Here is a 22,347-nt window from a genome sequence, read left to right as displayed (position 1 = left end):
TGTGCGTAGTGTATGTCATGTCTCTCCCAGGGGAATCCCCATCGCATCTAGAAATAAACTTTCCTGCAGACAGAAGGGACGGGGCTATACAAGCTGAGCGGAATAAAGCCGAACAGGTGAATGTCAATCGCTGTGTGTTTATGTGATTGACTGGGTTTGCGAATGATCAACGATGTTATAATTACCAGCGAAATCCATAGATTCAGACTACCAGAATGGCAATAAACTACTCACAGGAATAACAGGTAAGAAAGATTACTTGTTCTCGTCTCGGTGTAGCCAAGAAAATGAAATTATGATAGAAAATTTTTGGCCAGACAGCTACACTAGTAATGGCCAGTTGTACAGACCCCGGTTGTGCCTGCCTAAGTTCTGTTCTGGGAGTAGCACCGTTGTACAAACACATAATAACACCTAACCAGAGAATAAACGCATGATAACTAAGTATTTGATTGTGGCAGGGTTAGTGAAATTAACTGGAGAATAAGTTTAGACACTGGCAGGAATAGTTACAGAATTAGTGATAACAAGGTTGTTTATTAGAACGAGGAAGGAGAAGAAACTCGGACAGCACACAAATTAGGGAAGAATATGACGATTCTAAATTTATATAAAAATTTCGTACTACTACTATTTCATCTCATGCGTGAGAAGCTGGAGTGTTTGAATGAAATGCGAAACTATTTCCGAACATAAAGCTTTTTGCTTGTAGTAGGCCTAATAGGCTGATATTGGTACTTCGTGAATATTCTGTCGTGTTAAAAAAAAGTGACTGTTTGTGCTAAAACAGTCTGTTCATTTGGTGTGTGTTACAATTGCTGCAATATCAGACAAGCTTATTTCGTTTTATCTAGCATACAGTGACAAAATACATGTAATTAGATCAAGAAACCATGCCAGTATTGGGTACTGTTTGTATTAACAGCTTTTTCAGTATTAGACAATGACATTTCGTTTCTTCATGCGGCAAAACGTTTGATGAAGTGTGTTGAGGTGATAGATCCTTTTGCAGAAAGGAAAGGACGCCATGTAAAGCTCTAGCACGGTTAGAGACAAAAAAAAGCTAGGACTTAAGGATTGAAGAAATGCGTACTGTCTTGCTTGCCACTTGTCTTTATTGGTTTCAAGTATCCTATATTTAATTTTATGTTACACATAAAAATCAAGTTATTAGCTAATAGGCAATAAAGAGTCCAAATTCCTTCTCTTCTTGTTCTCCGGGTTACAAATAATCCCATCCAATATTAATTTTGAGTTCCACAGAGTGAAATACAATGACGTGTGTAGAAGAATGCTGTGTGAAGAGGCGTGGCACTGCACTTTGGCACACTTAGGATCAAATAACAGGTCTTACATTTCCTCGAACACATGTTTTATATATCAGACTCTTCAGAAATATGTGCGCTACAAAATGAACATATTTTTGAGAAGTTGATTCAACCCCCCTCCCCCTCCCTCCTACCGCAAGCACTCGATGGAGGAAGGGGGGGGGGGACCACAATCTAGTTTTGCCGTGATTCGGAAATATCGTTGATCTGGTGCTGATGCACAGAGTAGTCTGAGTTGTTGTGGGGAGGTGGATAGTCTCTAAATGCCCCGTGTTTACGTTTAGTGATTTTGCTGTTTCCTCTTCGTTTATTGCTCTCACGTCAAATGAAAACAAAACGGATTTATGTGGCCAGGATCTATCAAGTGCATTAAATTCATTCACGTAATTAGGAAAGTCTAAAATATGTTATTAGTTTCACATTTTATTTCCATCTTTCTGACAGTCAAGCATTAAGCGCGTTGCAGAACAATGAAGTTATTTTTGTCAGTTTGCTAAAAAAATTTATTTGAAACAAAGTGTTTAATTCTTCACTACTGGCTAGTTTCAACTGTTAACTGCATTTCAAAACTGCATCTTTTCATTGTCTAGCATGAATGGCATTATGCTATAATAAAGAACCAAACATGAGCACACGGGCTTCCTGCGCCATCGTAGCTGCGCAAGCGCAGTGATGCCCATTACCTGGCGCTCTCTGGCAACTACTGAAATGAACCTATTTCTAGCAGGTCGCAGGAAAATATTGCGAATGGTTGTTTGAAAAGCATTGTTTTCAAAGTAAATTTCCTTTTATGCAAGCTGAACTACACTCCTGGAAATGGAAAAAAGAACACATTGACACCGGTATGTCAGACCCACCATACTTGCTCCGGACACTGCGAGAGGGCTGTACAAGCAATGATCACACGCACGGCACAGCGGACACACCAGGAACCGCGGTGTTGGCCGTCGAATGGCGCTAGCTGCGCAGTATTTGTGCACCGCCGCCGTCAGTGTCAGCCAGTTTGCCGTGGCATACGGAGCTCCATCGCAGTCTTTAACACTGGTAGCATGCCGCGACAGCGTGGACGTGAACCGTGTGTGCAGTTGACGGACTTTGAGCGAGGGCGTATAGTACATCGATGTTGTCGCCAGTGGTCGGCGGAAGGTGCACGTGCCCGTCGACCTGGGACCGGACCGCAGCGACGCACGGATGCACGCCAAGACCGTAGGATCCTACGCAGTGCCGTTGGGGACCGCACCGCCACTTCCCAGCAAATTAGGGACACTGTTGCTCCCGGGGTATCGGCGAGGACCATTCGCAACCGTCTCCATGAAGCTGGGCTATGGTCCCGCACACCGTTAGGCCGTCTTCCGCTCACGTTCCAACATCGTGCAGCCCGCCTCCAGTGGTGTCGCGACAGGCGTGAATGGAGGGACGAATGGAGACGTGTCGTCTTCAGCGATGAGAGTCGCTTCTGCCTTGGTGCCAATGATGGTCGTATGCGTGTTTGGCGCCGTGCAGGTGAGCGCCACAGTCAGGACTGCATACGACCGAGGCACACAGGGCCAACACCCGGCATCATGGTGTGGGGAGCGATCTCCTACACTGGCCGTACACCACTGGTGATCGTCGAGGGGACACTGAATAGTGCACGGTACATCCAAACCGTCATCGAACCCATCGTTCTACCATTCCTAGACTGGCAAGGGAACTTGCTGTTCCAACAGGACAATGCACGTCCGCATGTATCCCGTGCCACCCAACGTGCTCTAGAAGGTGTAAGTCAACTACCCTGGCCAGCAAGATCTCCGGATCTGTCCCCCATTGAGCATGTTTGGGACTGGATGAAGCGTCGTCTCACGCGGTCTGCACGTCCAGCACGAACGCTGGTCCAACTGAGGCGCCAGGTGGAAATGGCATGGCAGGCCGTTCCACAGGACTACATCCAGCATCTCTACGATCGTCTCCATGGGAGAATAGCAGCCTGCATTGCTGCGAAAGGTGGATATACACTGTACTAGTGCCGACATTGTGCATGCTCTGTTGCCTGTGTCTATGTGCCTGTGGTTCTGTCAGTGTGATCATGTGATGTATCTGACCCCAGGAATGTGTCAATAAAGTTTCCCCTTCCTGGGACAATGAATTCACGGTGTTCTTATTTCAATTTCCAGGAGTGTATGTGCGACAATGTAAGATGAATTTCTTAAATCACAGAGCATTTGCCTCTCATTTAAAAATCAACTCTCTGAGGACGACCATTTACAAAAATTTCAAGCCTAGATCAGACATTTATCTCGTTATTAAAAATTTTGTTGTCACATTTGTGTGACGTATCTTAAAGTGTAACACACGCAAAAAAAGATCAATATTATATGTGAAAGCTTTGCTTCTCTTGTAGCTTATTAATCTTATAGACCAATATTCTATGTGAAAGATTTGCTTTTCTTATAGCAACACTGTGTATATTAATTTAAACCATTAACTTTTCCAATTTGTGTACACGCACTATTTAACAGTGATATTGCTATTGGCTGACTACATCACGTATCCTATGCTCTGAATATCCTCTGTCATCAGCTGGCGAGATCATGTGACATGAGCTATGACTGGCTTACAAATGCATATTGCAATCTCAATTTCAGTACTTCTGAAAGTAACATGTGGTGTTCAAATTTATACTTTCATAATACAAAAATATGGAGCATACATGTTGGTGCACATCAAAGATCTTTCCAAAACATGTTTTTGTTAGTTTGGTTTTCTAAAGGGCCGGGAACTTCTACGACAGTGTACAAAACCATAACCATTGAAAGGACTGATAAGTTTTACTGTTCTGCGGAAAAGTATACTGTCACTTAACGTGGAAAAACTGTATTTTCACCCGGGAGAAAATGTATTTTTAACCGGGAAATCCAGAAAAAATCCGGGAATTTTTTTTTCTTGCCTACATATATACCCTGTAATAGCAAATACTCTGTTCAGGAATCACAAGAGGTGGAGGTGTACTTGGAAAAGGCTGGGTGATTTGGAAGTACAGTTAGATTACATCATGGTCAGATGGAAGTTCCGAAATCAGATACTGGATTGTAAGGTGTACCCAGAAGCAGATATAGACTCAGATCATAATATAGTAGTGATGAAGAGTAGCCTGAAGTTCAAGACATTAGTCAGGAAGAATCAATAAGCAAATAAGTTGAATACAGAAGTACTAAGGAATTATGAGATACACTTGGAAGTTCTCTAAGGCTATAGATTCAGCAGTAAGAAAAAGCTCAGGAGGCAGTACAGTCGAAGAGGAATGGATATCTCTAAAAAGGGCCATCACAGAAGTTTGAAAGGAAAAAAAATGGACAAAAGTACAAAGAAGGTAACTGCGAAGAAACCCTGCGTAACAGAAGAAATACTTCATTTTATTGATGAAAGGAAGAAGTACGAAAGGAGGAAGTACAAAAATGTTTCAGGAAACTCAGGAATACAGAAATACAATTCACTGAGGAATGAATGGAATAAATAGGAAGTGCAGGGAAGCTAAGACGAAATGGCTGCATGAGAAGTGTGAAGAAATCGAAAAAGAAATGATCATTGGAAGGACACACTCAGCATACAAGAAAGTCAAAACAACCTTCGATGACATTAAAAGCAAGGGTGGTAGCATTAAGAGTGTATTGGGAATTTCACTGCTAAATGCAGAGGAGAGAGCGGATAGGTGGAAAGAATACATTGAAAGCCTCTATGAGCGGGAAAATTTGTGTGGTGTGATAGAAGAGGAAGCAGGACTCGATTTAGAAGAGATAGGGGATTTAGTGTTAGAATCAGAATTTTTGAGAGCTTTGGAGGACGTAAGATAAAATAATGCAGAAGGGATGGACAACATTCCCTCAGAATTTCTAAAATCATTGGGGAAAGTGGCAACATAGTGACTATTCACATTGGTGTATAGAATGTATGAGTCTGATGACATACCATCTGACATTCAGAAAAATATCACCCACACAATTGCGAAGACTTCAAGAGCTGACAAGTGCAAGAATCACAATCAGCTTAACAAAGTTGCTGAAAGGAATAACTTGCAGAAGAATGGAAAAGAAAATTGAGGATGTGCTAGATGACAATCAGTTTGGCTTCAGAAGAGATAAAGGCACGAGAAAGGCGAACCTTATGTTGCGGTTGATAATGGGAGCAAGACTAATGGAAAAGAAATGAAATGAAATGAGTGTATGGCATTATTGGCCGGGGGGCCCCTATTCGAGGAAGTTCGGCCACCAAGTGCAAGTCTTATTTCGTTTGACACCACATTGGGTGACTTGTGCCCCGGTGATGAGGATGAAATGATGATGATGACAACACAACACCCAGTCCCTGAGTGGAGAAAATCTCCAACCCAGCCAGGAATCGAACCCGGGCCTGCTTGCATGGCTAAGCAGGTGGACGACAAGACCAAAGAAAAATCTTGACACATTCATAGTATTTGTTGACCTGGAAAAAGCATTTTACTATGTAAAATGGTGTGAGATGTTCGAAATTCTGAGAAAAATAGGGGTTAACTGTAGGGAGAGACGGGTAATATATGATATTTAAAAGAGCCAAGAGAGAATAAGAAGAGTGGACGACCAAGAACAAAGTGCTTGGATTAAAAAGTGTGTAAGACAGGGATGTAGTCTTTTGCCTTTACTGTTCATTCTGTACATCGGAGAAACAATGATGGAAATAAAAGAATATTTAGGAGTGGAATTAAAATTAAAGATGAAAGGATATCAGTGATACAATTTCTTGATGACATTGCTATCCTTGCTATCCTGAGTGAAAGACAAGCATATTACATGATATGCTAAATGGAATGAACAATCTAATAAGTACAGAATATGGATTGAGAGCAAATCGAAGAAAGACGAAAGTAATGAGAAGTAGCAGAAATGAGAACAGCAAGAAACTTAACATCAAGATTGATGGTCACGAAGTAGGTGAAGTTCAGGAATTCAGCTACCTAGGCAGTAAAATAACCAATGACGGACAGAGCAAGGCGGACATCAAAAGCAGGCTAACAAAGGCAAAAAGGGCATTCATGGCCAAGAGAAGTGTGCTAGTATCAAATGTAGGCCTTAATTTGAGGAAGAAATTTCTGTGAATGTTCATTTGGAGTACAGCATTGCATGGTGGTGAAACATGGACTGTGGGAAAACTGGAACAGAAGAGAATTTAAGCATTTGAGATGTGGTGCTACAGATAAATGTTGAATATTAGCTGGACTGACAGGGTAAGGAATGAGGAGGTTCTGCGCAGAATCGGAGGGGAAAGAAATATCTGGAAAACACTAATAAGGAAACGCGCAGGATGATAGGATGTGTATTAAGACATGAAGGAATGACTTCCATAATGCTAGAGGGAACTGTAGAGGAAGACAGAGATTGGAACACATCCAGCAAATAATTGAGGACACAGGTTGCATGTGCTCCTCTGAGATGAAGAAAAGGTTGGCACAAGAGAGGAATTCGTGGGCCACATCAAACCAGTCACAAGGCTGATGACGACCCCCCCCCCCTCCAAAAAAAGGGGGCTTTTAACATTGGAACTAAAAAAAGTGCAAATTGCACTGCATGCTCGTTTGAGCCTATATGGAAGGTGGATGTAGTTACATGTATTCCCTTGCGGGTGAAAAACCTTTTCAAATTGCTCACTGTGGATTGGGGACTGCTGTCATTCACCAGTATGCTAGATGCATTCCCGTTATTGGAAGATCCACTCAAAGGCTCCCACCGTGTCCACTGTTGTCTGCTGGAGGTGAACAACATGGGAAATGGGATATGGAGTCCACAATGGTAATAACATGGATCCTAAAAAAGGGCCTGTAATGTCTATGTTAACTCGACCATGGAGAGAGACCAAGGTGGGCTGGAGGTGTGCCTGACAAACAGCATGCTGTTGAACCACCCTTGCAACTACGCCATCCGTACAATAGCTTAGAAATCCCCCGTTGGGGTTGATGCAGGAACTGGAGCATCCGTTGTTGCAGGAAGGATGACACCACCACCCAGCACATTCACCGTCTTCCATAAGTAGCACCACACCATGCCGAACCTGAAGTTGGTCCACTGATGATTAGCAGTAAAGGTTGGGTAGTTCAACATTGGAGAGTTTGGTAGATCAACCCAACCCAACACGTTACAGGACCCTTGGGAGAAATGGTTGCGACTAAATGCTGTGGCATTGCCCCAGAAATTTATAAGGAATGTGTTGAGTGATTGCTACAGTTGGTTGTCTGACAGTAAACAAACTTTCTCTTGGTGATCAAACTCAGAGTCTGGACCTACCAGAACGTCAGAGTGTTCATCCACATTAGAATGACGAACAGAAGTGTGATAGTGAATGGATTATTGGAAGTTAGTCACTTAGGAAGCCCATCTGTGAAAGGAGTGTGCCGTTTTCTCTGGCAGTTTTGCCTTACATACTTAAATGGACAAGAGCAATTTATGGTCAGTGATGAGAGGAAATTTGTGACCATCCAAAGGTGCGAAATTTATGGACACCAATGATGATGGTCAGTGCTTTCTTTTATATCAGTAAATTGTGTTCCTTAAACTGGAGTAAGTATCCTTGACATGAACATGGTTGGCTTCTCCATACCATCTTCTACTATGACAGTGAACTGCCCCGATGCTATGTGAGTGTGTATCTGTCGCGAAAACCAACAGCAAGTGAGGCTAGCAAGTTACAGGCAAAGAGCGCTGATTTTTTTGGAGGACCAATATTAATTTCTGAAAATACTGATGGCGTTCTTCTCACAACTGACAATTTGCTCGATGGGCTACGAAGGCCACCTAAGAAAGAAATCGTGCACAGTACTTCACTTTTTGTAGAAGGTCATTAATGGATTTAGGTACAGGCTCTTTCTGCATGACATTTACGTATTCTGTGGTGGACTGAAGGCCTTCGTTGAGATAAGTCGTACAATATAGAATCCCCGCACGAGTCTATTGAAAGAACCTGTGGAATATTGTGAGGAAGTTAGCAATGTCAGAAGGCACCCTGTCATTGATATCAAAATGGTGTGGTCAGAATTAACATCTTCCTTTAGCTTTCATCAAGGAGTGACTGAAAGTATATCTCTACTAAATTAATTTTAGCAAAGAATTGTCCTCATGAACAGAAATTTCATTCAGATGAGACAGGATGGTAATCAGTGTCCACTTTGAGCATTAATGGTTTGCTTAATCTTCCACACTAGTGATGGGAACTTGCAGGCTTCCTCAACCACTACTGATGGTGAAGCCAACAATTGGTAGAAAATGTGACATAGCCTATTGTTGTTTTAAGCTTTCTGGTTCTGTTCATTCTTAGTAACCAACCGAATGTGGTGAGGTTTGGAAAAATCGTGGATTCGCCGTTGACTTTCAGGCATAAAAGCAAACTCCTTTCCCCGAACCAAGTCAAAACAGTGGCACAAATTGTGTATGAAGTGTATCAGTGGCAGCATGTGGTCTGATGAGCTAGTGGAGGGCATCTCTCGATGTAATAAAAATCCTAAGTCAGAGTACAGTTCTGACAACATTGTTTCTTAACTGTAGAATCTGCCACCATCAAAATGACAATGTTAGAGGCACTTGACCTCTGACTGACTTACTGAGCCAGTTGTAAGGAGACATAAATTGATGATGTGGTCACCAAATGATGATATAACTTGACCTTTTTTCATGTAACAAACCAGTTATTATTGGTTTTCTGTCTTGAGCTTACTGCAGTTAAATTAAAGAGAATTTAACACCGGACACGTTGCGCTTTTATTTACAAAGCAACTTCTGTGATTATTCAGTAAATTGGATGCGTATGTTCTTACATTTTTCATTGTTTTAGAGTAAATACAGCATTTTGTTGATAAATCTGGAAAGGCAGTTATTTACGGTGTTTCTTTACATATTCTCCAAACCAAGGAGGGAAGAAACAGTGGTTTGGAGAATATGTGCAGAAACACCGTAAGAAACTTGCACTCCAACTGCATAAACAACATGCTGTTTTCATTTTAAAAATGTGTAAGCATATGTATTCGATTTACAGAATAACCACTGACTAAGCTTTATAAATAAAAACGAAACCCATCTGGTGTTATATTCTCTTCAATTAAATTGCAGTAAACTCAAGACGGAAAACCAATAATAACCGACTTAACAGCTGCTGCAAAACATGGCCATCCAAACAAACATATCAAATAATTACCATAGATGAAAGAAGTCACAGAAAAAAGTCCTAGGCCCAGCTGGGATAGTCTGGTACCCACTCAGCCTCCAAATAGCATTTAAAGGGTGTCCAGTGAATCTCGAAATGTAGACAACTGTGGAAAATCTGAGAAATTTCAAATTTGGAGAAAAAATCTTTAATTATATTTTTAAAAAACTTTGATTTTTAAATTTTTTTTGAGTTTATCCAATCTATATTGTTATAGTTCAAAACATATGTGATACTCCAAATCGCATTTGAATGTTGAAATTGAAATCTACATGTATTACACGTACTATCCCATGGTGATCCATTGTGTACACAAAGATTCATAACTGTTTTATGATTATTGAGCTGTCACGAGGCAGTGATCTGAGGAAGCTGATATATGCCACTGCTTGAGAAGATGGGAAGGAGGAAGTGGGGTGGGGGGAGGCAAGTCAATATTTCAGTCAGGCACATAGTACTGGTCAGCTACTATGATCCTCTAATATGTGGAAGTAATAAGTTTTGTAAAAGCGATTTATGGAGATGTTCATGTCCATTTAGTAAAATATCTGAAATGTGACAAATACTACAGACTTCTATCAATATGTATGGGGCTGAACAACAGTTTTGCCATAGGGTAATCTGTCATTGTTTTAACACAGTTATCTGTTTCAAGTAGTTACTTACCCCATGATATACAGGATGGTTAAAATATGACCATCATTGCTTGAGCCATGTAGGTGAAAAACCTTCACCACATGAGAAACTAACTTTATAGGAATGATGAACAGACTATGCTTTGTATTGATAGTGTCATAACTCGCCGTTGGGCACAAGTATCAACACTTAAAAGAATGCAGATAGGTTCTCTTTCCACACTGGGGTTGAAGAATGTGATTCAAAAGTTTGAATTAAGTTGCACCACAAATTGTTGAAGAAGTTACTATTGCCTTGGCCGAGAATGCTGGTCGCTGTGTGTGATTTCAAACAGTACTTGAGCTATGTCATGACGGCTGAACATGCTGTGGGTGCTGTTGTTTTGAGCCGCAGTAGAGTAATCTCTAGTGTGGTCCCAGACTATCGAGGATGCAAATGGTCATCACATTGAGCACTGTTTGTAACATGCAACGTAAACATGGTATGTAATTAACAAATGTTGCCCTCTCAGGTTTAAATTAAAATGTGTTTCTTCCAATGGTTTATTCATTATTTCTCTTCCACATGCCCTTACAAATGTTTCTACAGAGTTTAATTGTCCTATGCGTACTCACTTATGACAGGGACCCTCTCAAGTAGCAAAAGTTTAATTATAAGCACCCGTACTTGCCTGTTTCCATTCTCTTCCATACACAGCACTGTGTAACATTTATTTTCTTGTTTCTCGCTGTCTTGGTGGAGCTCTAGATATGGATGGGTGATTCATCAATTTTCTGCTCATGCACTCACATACACTACTGGCCATTAAAATTGCTACACCAAGAAAAAATGCTGATGATAAACGGGTGTTCATTGAACAAATATATTATACTAGAACTGACATGTGATAACATTTTCATGCAATTTGGGTGCATAGATCCTGAGAAATCGGTACCCGGAAAACCACCTCTGACTGTAATAACGGCCTTGATACGCCTGGGCATTGAGTCAAACAGAGCTTGGATGGTGTGTACAGGTACAGCTGCCCATGCAGCTTCAACGCGATACCACGGTTCATCAAGAGTAGTGAGTGGCGTATTGTGACGAGCCAGTTGCTCAGCCACAATTGACCTGACGTTTTCAAATGGTGAGAGATCTGGAGAATGTGCTGGCCAGGGCAGCAGTTGAACATTTTCTGTATCCAGAAGGGCCCGTACAGGACCTGCAACATGCGGTCGTGCATTATCCTGCTGAAATGTAGGGTTTCGCAGGGATCAAATGAAGGGTAGAGCCACGGGTCGTAACACATCTGAAATGTAACGTCCACTGTTCAAAGTGCCATAAATGCAAACATGAGGTGACAGAGACGTGTAACCAGTGGCACCCCATACCATCACGCTGGGTGATACGCCAGTATGATGATGACGAATACACGCTTCTAATGTGCGTTCACCGTGATGTCACCAAACACGGATGAGACCATCATGATGCTGTAAACAGAACCTGGATTCATCAGAAAAAAAAATGACATTTTGCCATTCGTGCACCCAGGTTCGTCGTTGAGTACACCATCGCCGGTGATCCTGTATGTGATGCAGCGTCAAGGGTAACTGCAGCCATGGTCTCCGAGCTGATAGTCCATGCTGCTGCAAACGTCATCGAACTGTTCGTGCAGATGGTTGTCGTCTTGCAAACGTCCCCATCTGTTGACTCAGGGATCGAAACATGGCTGCACGATCCGTTACAGCCATGCGGATAAGATGCCTGTCATCTTGACCGCTAGTGATACAAGGCTGTTGGGATCCAGAACGGCGTTCCTTATTACCCTGCTGAACCCACCGCTTCCATATTCTGCTAACAGTCATTGGATCTCGACCAATGCGAGCAGCAATGTCACAATACGATAAACCGCAATCACGATAGGCTACAATCCGACCTTTATCAAAGTCGGAAACGTGATGGTGCGCATTTCTCCTCCTTACACGAGGCATCATGACGACGTTTCACCGGACAACGCCGGTCAACTGCTGTTTGCGTATGAGAAATCGGTTGGAAACTTTCCTCATGTCAGCACGTTGTAGGTGTCGCCACTGGTGCCAACCTTGTGTGAATGCTCTGGAAAGCTAATCATTTGCATATCGCAGCGTCTTCTTCCTGTTGGTTAAATTTCACGTCTGTAGCACATCATCTTCGTGGTGTAGCAATTTTTATGGCCAGTATTGTAGATCAGCTGCAGACAAGTGCCTGGTCACTGCGTAATGGCTACTATGCCGACAGGGCCACAACCTGTTTGGATTGCATTACTTGGCCTTAGTTCCAAGCAGCACAAAGTGCAGGAGCTAAGAGACTGAGAAAACTGTGAATAAAGGTAGAAAACCCATTAACGACGTAAACAAGGAAAATCTGTAACTCTGCGGACTGTAAAGTAAAAGAACACATGCCTGATAATCATATTTGGTGGCACTATGTCCAAACAACGAATGGAAAAATAAAGAATGGAATGAAATTGAAGCATGGCTTCGAAGTAGTTCATGTCACCAGTTGTATTTAAATTAGTTTTTTCGCCTTTAGTGTGTTGAAATCTGAAAAAAGTCAAAGCTATGCACAAACACGAAGTGATATCAAAAGTCTTAAGAACTCATGTTTCCATGAGTTGCTCCTGATCCTAGAAACAGTACAACTGCCATTCGTACTTGATGCAAGAAGGCGATTAACATTTCCAGCGCAGAGAAAAGTGCTTTGGAAAGCCGTGCTGAGAGCATAAATCATTTGAGATTCAGTGCAAAGTGGTAAATGTTGCTGCTGTCTGATGAATTCATGCAACATTCTGAATCTTCAACAACAAATACTGACAGAAGCAATCATACATCACTCCAAGGTATATTTATGAACAGGTTTTTAAGAGGGCTGTGGGAATTTCATCCCAATTTCAAGAAAACTATATTATAAACTAATTTTTAGCCTGAAGGACAATTTATTAATGTTTACTATTTACTAGCTAATATAGATGATGATGATTATTATTATTATTATTATTATTATTATTTAGTAGGTGTGCCAGTATCAAACAAAGTAATATATTCGAACTGAAATTTTGTGGAGTTTGTGCGTCATAACAGTCATTTGTCTATTCAGAGCTCAGCACACTGCACAGCATTATTCCCTTTGTTATTTCGGGATATTCAAACGGCAAAGAAAAATGCAACTGCAAAAATGAAAACAGCATTGTATATGGATTGGCATCATACATTAGATGTAAACTTAATGACATTGACAAATATGTAGTGATCGTACACGAATTTGATGAAAGACTGAATACAGTTTCCTGAAAGACGGATGGATTTATGTATATGGTTTTGGGACCGAGATGATTCAATAATTACACGTTACTTGATTCCTTTTTTCTGAAACATTTAAGGGAAGACTATTTGCTCAAAGGCATAAAAGTAAAAGGGCTGTGTTTTTTTGTGGGGGGGGGGGGGGGGGGCTTTGATGTTGCAGTTATCAATGGATGGGTGAAATGAGAATTTAAAATGTTTGACTGACATTAACAGGGAACAAAGTGGGTCCTTCGGTGGTCTACAACTGCTACAAATTGGTATCTGCAATTTGCATGTATTACATGGTGCTTTATAAACAAGCATATCCTCACGATCCCTATGTGAGTAACACTAGAGGGTTGTAGTATATTCCTAAAGTAATTATTTAAAGCTAGTTATTGAAACTTTGTTGAAGAGTTTCTTGGGATAGTTTACATCTATCTTCAAGAGTCGTCCAGTTCAGTTCCTTCAGTATCTGTGTGACTCTCTCCCATGGATAAAACAAACCAGTGACTATTCGTGCTGCCCTTCTCTGTATATGTTCAAATCCCCTATTAGTCCTATTTGTTAAGGGTCCCACACACTTGAGCAGTTTTCTAGAACCAGTTGCATTAGTGATTTGTATGCAATATCCTTTCTAGACTGAATGCGCTTCTCCTATATTCTACCAATAAACAGATTTCTACCACGTGCTTTACCCTTGATTGAACCTATGTGATTATTGCATTTCATATCCCTACAACATGTTACACCCAAGTATTTGTATGAGTTGGCCAATTACAACAGTGAGTCATTGATATTACAGTCATAGGATACTACGCTTTTCTGTTTTGTGAAGTGCAAAATTTTACATTTCTTAACATTTGAGTTGACACACATTGCACCACACTGAAGTCTTATCAAGATCTGACTGAATATTTATGCAGCTTTTCTCAAATAGTACTTCATTATCGGTAATTGCATCATCTGCGAAAAGCGTTATTTTACTATTAATATTGCCTGCAAGCTCCTTAACATACAATATGAGCAACATGGGTCCTAACACACTTCCCAGGGACACACCTGAAGTTACTTCTACGTGTGACTATGACTCTCCATCTAACATATCATGTCCTCCCTACCAAAAGGTCCTCAGTGCAGTTACAAATTCCACTTGGTACCTGATATGATTGTGCTTTTAACAATAAGCCATAGGTGCAGTACTGAATCAAATGCATTTTGGAAATAATAATAATAAAAAAATACATTTACCTGGTTACCTCAATCCAAAACTTTCAGTATGCCATGAGAAAAGTGCGAGTTGGGTTTCATATGACTCGTGTGGCATTGAAGAGGCCATTCTGTTCAAGATATCTCATTATGTTTGAGCTCAGAATGTGTTCTAAGATTCCACAACAAACCGATGTCAAGGATATTGGACAGTAGTTTTGAGGATCACTTCTATTACCCTCCTTATAGACAGATGTGACCTGTTCCTTTTTCCAAGAACTGGGCACAATTTTTTATTCGAGGGATCTATGATAGATTGTAGTTAGAAGGGGGCCTAACTCAGCTGCAAATTCAGTATAGAATCTGACAGAACTGACTCATTCGCTAGGGACTGGACACTAACTTTGGTTCCACTAACAGCCTTTACGTATGACCAGAATTTCTTTGGATTTGTTTAAGTCAGTTGACAGTATTCTACTATGGTAGTCATTGAAGGCTTCACATATTGCTCTCTTGACAGCCAACAGTGTTTCATTCAGTGTCTCTCTCTGCCAACAGCCATACGCTTTGGTTTACACGTATTGTACAGCAGTCATTGTTTCTTCAGAAGTTTCTTTGCAGTGACTTCTATGGAGGTTCCCTATCATTATGAACTGTTCTACTGGGTACATACCTATCCAGTGCATGATCAATGTCTCTTGCCCTGTGCTGAAAGTTTCAAGTTCCTCATTGAGATATGACACTACTGATTTTTTATCTAGTTTTCTGAACATATATATCTTTGTGCTGGTTTTAATTGTCCTTTGTACTTTGTTAATCACTGTTGTCACAAACGCCTCATGCTCACTGATACTAGTTTCGATGTAGACCTTCTCTTGTATGTCAGGTCTATTTGTTGCCTTTAGATCCAGTTTGTTTCCATTATGAGTGGTGTTCCTAACTATCTGTCCTAGGTAGATTTCAGAGAAGACATTTAGTAATGGTTAACAGGATGTCTTGTTATGCCCACTGCTGACAAAATTCTTTAGTTTTCCAATTAATTGTTAGATGATTAAAGTCTCCACTGATGATTACAGTATGACTGGAGAACTTGCGCATACGTGAACAGAGATTTTCTCTACAGTTTTTGGTTACATCAGGAGATGAGTCTGATGGGTCTTAGAAGGATACAATAATCATTTTATGCCCACCCCTGATACCGAGCCTTGCCCAGTCAATCTCACATGCAGCGTCTATTTCTACCCCGGTTGATTTGAGTTTCCTTTCTACTGCAACAAATACACCACCTCCATTTCCCACATACACTGATGTTTCTGGGTTTCCGACAGCTATCATTATCTGGATTGGATGGAGAGTCGCCTAATCTAAAAAATCCTTGTGTGCACCATACACACAGTCAGCAGATATTTAAGTTGTGTAAACCATGAATTCAGATTACTGTGTATGATATAGCCAGGAAAAGGTCAAAGATGTGTTCGATGTATTGGAAAATCAATTTTACACTTGTACTTTCTTTTCCACTAGGATGAAGAACAATATGTACAAGCCCTGAAGAAGAAAGAGCAAGAGGAAGCAGAAAAAAAAGCATTACAGCTCAAGTAAGTTGTAGACATGGCGTACATATAATCTCAAATCTCATTTACCACAGTTTCTGTACAGAGGTTAAGAATCTATATTTTTCACCATACAAACATTGCATATAGTTGCAAAATAGTGTTGGTACATACATTTCACATTTATTCTGCTAATACAATGCATCTGCCGGCAAGTGCTCTGAATGTAAGAAAATATAGCAAGTAAACAAATGAAAAATTAATTTCGGTCTCGGTGAGAACAACGTATGGCTTGTATATTCTACTTATATGTTTGGAAAACCACCAAGCCAACTTAAGGTGACAAAGAAGTTCAACATCACCCCACTTCAACTCGTGTTCTGTTTCAGGTTTCCAGTCAAGCTCAATGATATCATTTTGAGCACAAAATTTTAATGATCAGCACATACTTCATATGGTATAAGAGGAGCTCTGACAGCTGGCAGTGTTGTTGCAAGCTTTAAACTGTGACATGAAAATGGTTGCAAGTGTGCTGAAACTTTGTGACTGGAAACAATAGTTTTCTACAGAGCTGTGCTAACACAGATGTTGGCATAGATATGAGTGTATTTGTTCAGGTAGACGCGCAAAGCAACCACGCAACAGCCACACTAACTGTCGGGGTTCTTCTTTCACCATATGGATTATAGGGTTTCTTCATGTGCTTCAAGCAATGTGCTTGCTGCCTAGACTTTGATTAGGATTTGTCAGTCAGTGGTGTCACATCCCTGCTTTTAGTGTAGTTGTACTTCTGGCACTGAGTACCCCTTTGGGTGAGCATTTATTTTCCTGTGCCCATATCATTTTTCTGGTGTGTGTGTGTGTGTGTGTGTGTGTGTGTGTGTGTGTGTGTGTGTGTGTGTGTGTGTTTTCTGTATTAGCTCTTAAAAGGAGGATGTTGTCTGAAATCTTAGTTAAGTTACTCAGTCTTGTCTGGGTGCCTGTCAACCACCCAGTGTCTCAGATGTATGGTGAATTGTTACATATATTTGTTCAGACATTTATATTCAACGCCAAGGATTATTGTAAACTTTTCCATGGTAAACCTGATAATTTCATGAATGGAGATAAGAAGCTCAACCAACTCTGCCAATTTATCCTTGCTGCAGATCCAAACTGTGAATGTGTCGCTGTACTGTACCATTGGCGGAACTAATTTGGATGGAACAAAACTGAGGAAATGTGAAATATCCATTCTAGTTACTCATACTCTCTATACATACAAATGATGTAATTTATTTTTTGTCAGTGCATTAATAATAGTGGAAATTATTGTGTAATGGATTATCCTGGCACTTGTAACGTCTGTGTTTGACACTTTAATTGTATATTTCTTATAAGTACAATGTCTTGAAAAGCTTACTCAAATTGTCTTAAATGCAACCAGTTTTCACAGTTATGATTTGTGAAAGTCTCCAAGAGGAAAAAAATTGTAGTTGTTTTCTTATTTTGTTACATTAATGTTCGTTAAAGTATTACAATGTTAATGGTGTCCTGGACTAAATGCAAATCAATACCCCACCTGAAGGTAACGCTTTCTGGTTGTGGATTTAATGAATTGAATTTCTCATCTTTCATACGCCCCCAGGTAACTGTAATGTAAAATAGCTTGGGATTACTTAATTAATGGGTATGCCTTTTCCAATATTTCTGCCCATCAGTTAGTAGCTACTGCATGTAAACAATAAAAGAAAAACTCGGACAATTCACAGCACTTATTGTGGTAGGAGATGGATACACTGAACAGAATCATTTTCAGACAGCACAAAAACACCAAAATGTTTCAAATTATTTTACACCGGACAGCAAGAAATCTAGCCTGCAAACTGTCAGAAACTGTCAAGGATTCGCTGCTTGTACCAGTCTGTTATTCATTTGCTAACCAACAATACTTTCATTAAGCATTTGGTGTTATGAGGAGAGATCAAATATGAACCAAAATTGATTGTGGTTTTGTGTGTGTGTGTGTGTGTGTGTGTGTGTGTGTGTGTGTGTAAAATTCATTACCTCAACCAAAACAAAAATTCACCAGCCTTATTTTCCTACCTAGTGTCCTGACTTTACTACGCATTTCCCCATTGAATTGTCAACTTTTTGATCGCATCCTCGAAGAAAGGAGGACGTGTTTGCAGCTGCTGCACATGAACTCTTCTACGGCTGCGTTGTCATCGAACCGATGTTCACAAATTGCTTCTTTCAGCAATGCAAACATATGGTTGTCACAAGGTGATCAATCTGTACTGTTACGGGGGGATATTCCAGAGATGCCAAACGAATTTCCCGCAGTTTTTTCCTTGCTGAAGCAGTAGAGTGAGGCTTCACAGAGCACACAGAAGAGTTACATTTTGGATTCACTGCCAGTGTTGTTTGTTGCGGTATGTGCCTTTTGCCTGAACCAAAAGCTGGCAGTATGCACTGATCTTGTGCAATAAGGTCCGTCCTACATAGCATGAATGTTGTCTGGTGTGATGCTTGTTCATGGTCATCTTTGGTGGGGTATGTTTTCCACAGCTTCCCATCCTGTTACAATTGTTTTATGCCATTTATTCACTTGGGTCTTCAAAAGAATTTCCTCACTGCACTGTGCACGGAGCCCCTGAAAAAATTTCCACAGGTTTGGTGCCTCCTGTCGTGAGAAACTTGATGGTTATTCGCTGTGCGACTTGCTTGCTCACTCATAGTGGTGTGTCACGAGCGGCCGCATGTCGCTAACTTCAGCATTACAGTGCTATCCCAGACATCCCCACTAGCATCCTGTCAAGGTTGCACCCATTTCCGTCATGCCAGATTTAAATTCTGATTCATATTTAATATGCCTTGTATTAGCTTGAGCCCACTTAAAGAATGTATGGGGGTACACAGTCAATTTTCGCAAGCAGTGATCCACATTGCTACCCATACTGTTGCCAGTAAAAGACAGCTCTATTAAATGATTCAGTAATAATTTGAGGTTTGCATTCAGTAATACTCACAGTCATCATACTCATGAAACCAGTGAAATGTGGTTGCCCCCTCCCCCCGCTGCTTTCCTTGTATCTATCACTGCTAAGATTTCAGGTAAGTTACCTGTCTTTCACTTTTCAAGTTCTTTTTTTGTTTAGAAACCTGCTAAAATTTAAATTTTGTTTTATAATTGAAGTTTTATAGAATTCAGTTTTATTACTTATATGCAAACACAAATTAGGTGTTTGCAGAATGCTTTACCTATTAATAGAATGGGAAGACTGTTTATGAAAGCATTTGCAATACTTTGATTTCTTTTCTAACAATTAATGTTTCCACAGGAAGGAGGCTGAAGAGCAGTTAAAAATAAAGGAGGCTGAGAAAAATAAGGTAAGTAGTACTACATCCATTGTTTCCAATATGTTTAATTCTTTAAATCAGAAATGCATTTACATTTGGGGTATTTTTTTCCACAGAAGGAAATAAAAGTAAAACCTAATGCGCCTGACAAAGTTGCAAAACTTAAACCAAATGGTGTGTTTAGCACTAATGACATATATTCTGGGGAGGAAAGTGAAGATGAAGAAGTCACTGTGAAAAAAGTGTATCCTTCATGGACATCAGGTATCTATAGGAAATTTTTAAAAAATCCTTTTACTTCAAACAACAAACTGGTTAAAAGATTGTATTCATTCTGTTTTCTTATTATTATTACAGCTAACAGAGCCCGTGGTTTACAGCTATCTAGTCAAGAACAATGTCGACAACTCATAGCTCAGTTTTTCCAGTTTAAACCACATACACCAGATCTTATTAAAATATTTGGAACTGTTCCTGAAAAGACATTAGTAAGAACATCAAGTGCTGTGTGGCATACTCCTCCATGCAATAAGACTTTTAATTAGAAGTTTAGTGAAATAGAACTTAGATATATCATGGACAATTTCATTATTTAATGTTTTACAGAAATTGTGTAATACATTCACCTTTCATAGAAGTTTTGGATATTTTACTTAATGGTAAGAAATTATTACTACAATATTTCATTTTGGAAGACTCTCCATTAAAAGTGGACTTCAGCTAAAGTATGGGTGAGAAACACCTAAATGAGTAAGATGAATGTGTTTTCATCTTTTTTGTATCTTTATGTGTATACCCGAAACAATTTGATATATATTCTTTTGTGTATAGTAATTTTTTATTTATACATATTTAGTTTTTATTTTGTACATTTTTAATATTCATCACTCCATCGTTGCTGATCAGTGTTACCTTCAAAGCTGAAAATCTGATTTGATACCTGTCAATTTAATTTCGGTTCTTATTTTATGTTGTATGCCGTTTATTTCATCTTGTTATTTGTTGATAATAGATAAAACACTTAGGTATTTTAAGCGTTAACAGTGCAAAATGTAATTTGCCACTTTTGATTTGTCCTACAATCAGATTCTTGATATACTGATTCAGCAATATTGCCTACTTTTATCTGATTATACGTCAATAAGATTTTTATTGGAATATTGTACAGTGCCTGAAAAAAGGCTACTTTTTCCTGCAGCACTTTCACCTTAATTTTTAGGGAGTAAATAAAGTTATATCTTAAAATTGGTCTAGAGGCATAACTATATGTTAACTAACAGATATTCTCAGTGCCATTTCAGACAAATGTAAAGTCTAGAAACTACCAAAGGAATAATATAGTTGAAACAAGTGGGGAAACAGGAAAATTATAACTGCTACATATTGCCTTTATGTATCTTTGCTAGCAAGTAAACACTGCTTAACTTAGATTTCCATCCAGCCATCATGATTTAGACTTTGCCATGTGTTGCTACATCACTTCAGGTGTGCTTATTCTCCAGTGACCTCTTTAACGACAGCATATTATACCCTAAACTTTCTTCTTGTGTTAATTCAACTTGGTAATTTTAACCTGGTCATTCAGGGAATGCACCTGTTAAGCTCTGCATATATCACAATTGTTACTTGGTGCTCTAAGTACTCACCTTTCTGGTCTCATATATGACATACATTAATAAGAATGTTGAATGTGCAGAGAACATTCATAATCATTCGGAAAATTGTGATTATGGGTAGAATGAAGATTTTGAATTAGTTACTCACACAAATAAGGAGGAAAGGGGTTGGGGCTTAATCATACACTCAGTGGTGAGCAACACATGTGTTCGGAAGTTACTGGATGATAAGTGACTTTAAATCCCAAAACATGAACCACATGCAGAGATGAAACAGGAGGTGCATTCTTTGGAAAGAAGTTCATAATAATGGACTAAAATTTACATTTTGCTCTTATGCAGAAAAAACATTGAACAAAATATATTGGCATATAAAGTACTGATCCAAATTATTTAGTTAAATAAGAGAAAAGAGTATACCACTAAACAGCTGTATGGAGGAAGGAATAGTGTGCATTATGCAGATTTGTCACAAATATTAAATTTGGTTTGCAGATGATAAAGTGTGCCATTCTTTCAGCCTATGATAATGTTTGTTGAACTACAGTGAATGATGAGACCAGCTCATGCAATGGAACAGTCTTCAATATTTCTAACTCAACTGCTGAAGTAAATGGAAAAATCAGTGCAGGAATTTAAGCAAATTTTGCTGAATAAATGTCCATAGTAACAGCGACAACAACATGAAGAGTGTAAAACAAAAACATAACACCAAAAATATCATAAATCGTAGACAGTAATATCAAAATTATCACGAAAAATTAAAGTACAACATAAAAATCTCAAATCAAACTTAAATCAAACAATAGTAAATCAAGGATGGAATGTAACAATATTTTTAAAAGGAAAGTTGCTGCTTGCCATATAGGAGAGAAGCTGAGTCGCAGATTGGCACAACAAAAAGACTCTCACAATCAAAGCTTTCGGCCATTAAGGCCTTCAACAATAGACGACACACACACACACACACACACACACACACACACACATACATACACACAAACGCAACTTGCACATGCCACGACTGCAGTCTCAGGCAACTGAAACCACACTGGTGTGTGTGCGTGTGTGTGTGTGTGTGTGTGTGTGTGTGTGTGTGTGCGTGTGTGTGTGTGTGTGTCGTCTATTGTTGATGATGGCCTTAATGGCTGAAAGCTTTAATTGT

The 22,347-nt window shown here is 39.7% G+C and overlaps 1 protein-coding gene across 2 annotated transcripts in view; it reads left to right on the top strand.

The window, feature by feature from the left end:
• LOC124601234 (calponin homology domain-containing protein DDB_G0272472) overlaps positions 1-20,203 on the top strand; it is a 142,059-nt gene extending 121,856 nt beyond the window's left edge. For both annotated transcript variants that reach the window (XM_047136229.1, XM_047136227.1), the window contains 4 exons: positions 16,196-16,269; positions 19,548-19,596; positions 19,683-19,830; positions 19,924-20,203. In XM_047136229.1, the coding sequence (XP_046992185.1) occupies positions 16,196-16,269; positions 19,548-19,596; positions 19,683-19,830; positions 19,924-20,111 (459 nt within the window). In that variant the 3' untranslated portion in view covers positions 20,112-20,203. The remainder of the gene's footprint in view (positions 1-16,195; positions 16,270-19,547; positions 19,597-19,682; positions 19,831-19,923) is intronic.
• Positions 20,204-22,347: the final 2,144 nt, after the last annotated feature.

The sequence above is a fragment of the Schistocerca americana genome, chromosome 1 (assembly GCF_021461395.2).
Source record: "Schistocerca americana isolate TAMUIC-IGC-003095 chromosome 1, iqSchAmer2.1, whole genome shotgun sequence".
Taxonomy (NCBI): Eukaryota; Metazoa; Arthropoda; class Insecta; order Orthoptera; family Acrididae; genus Schistocerca; species Schistocerca americana.
This window is presented reverse-complemented; position numbering and strand designations above follow the sequence as displayed.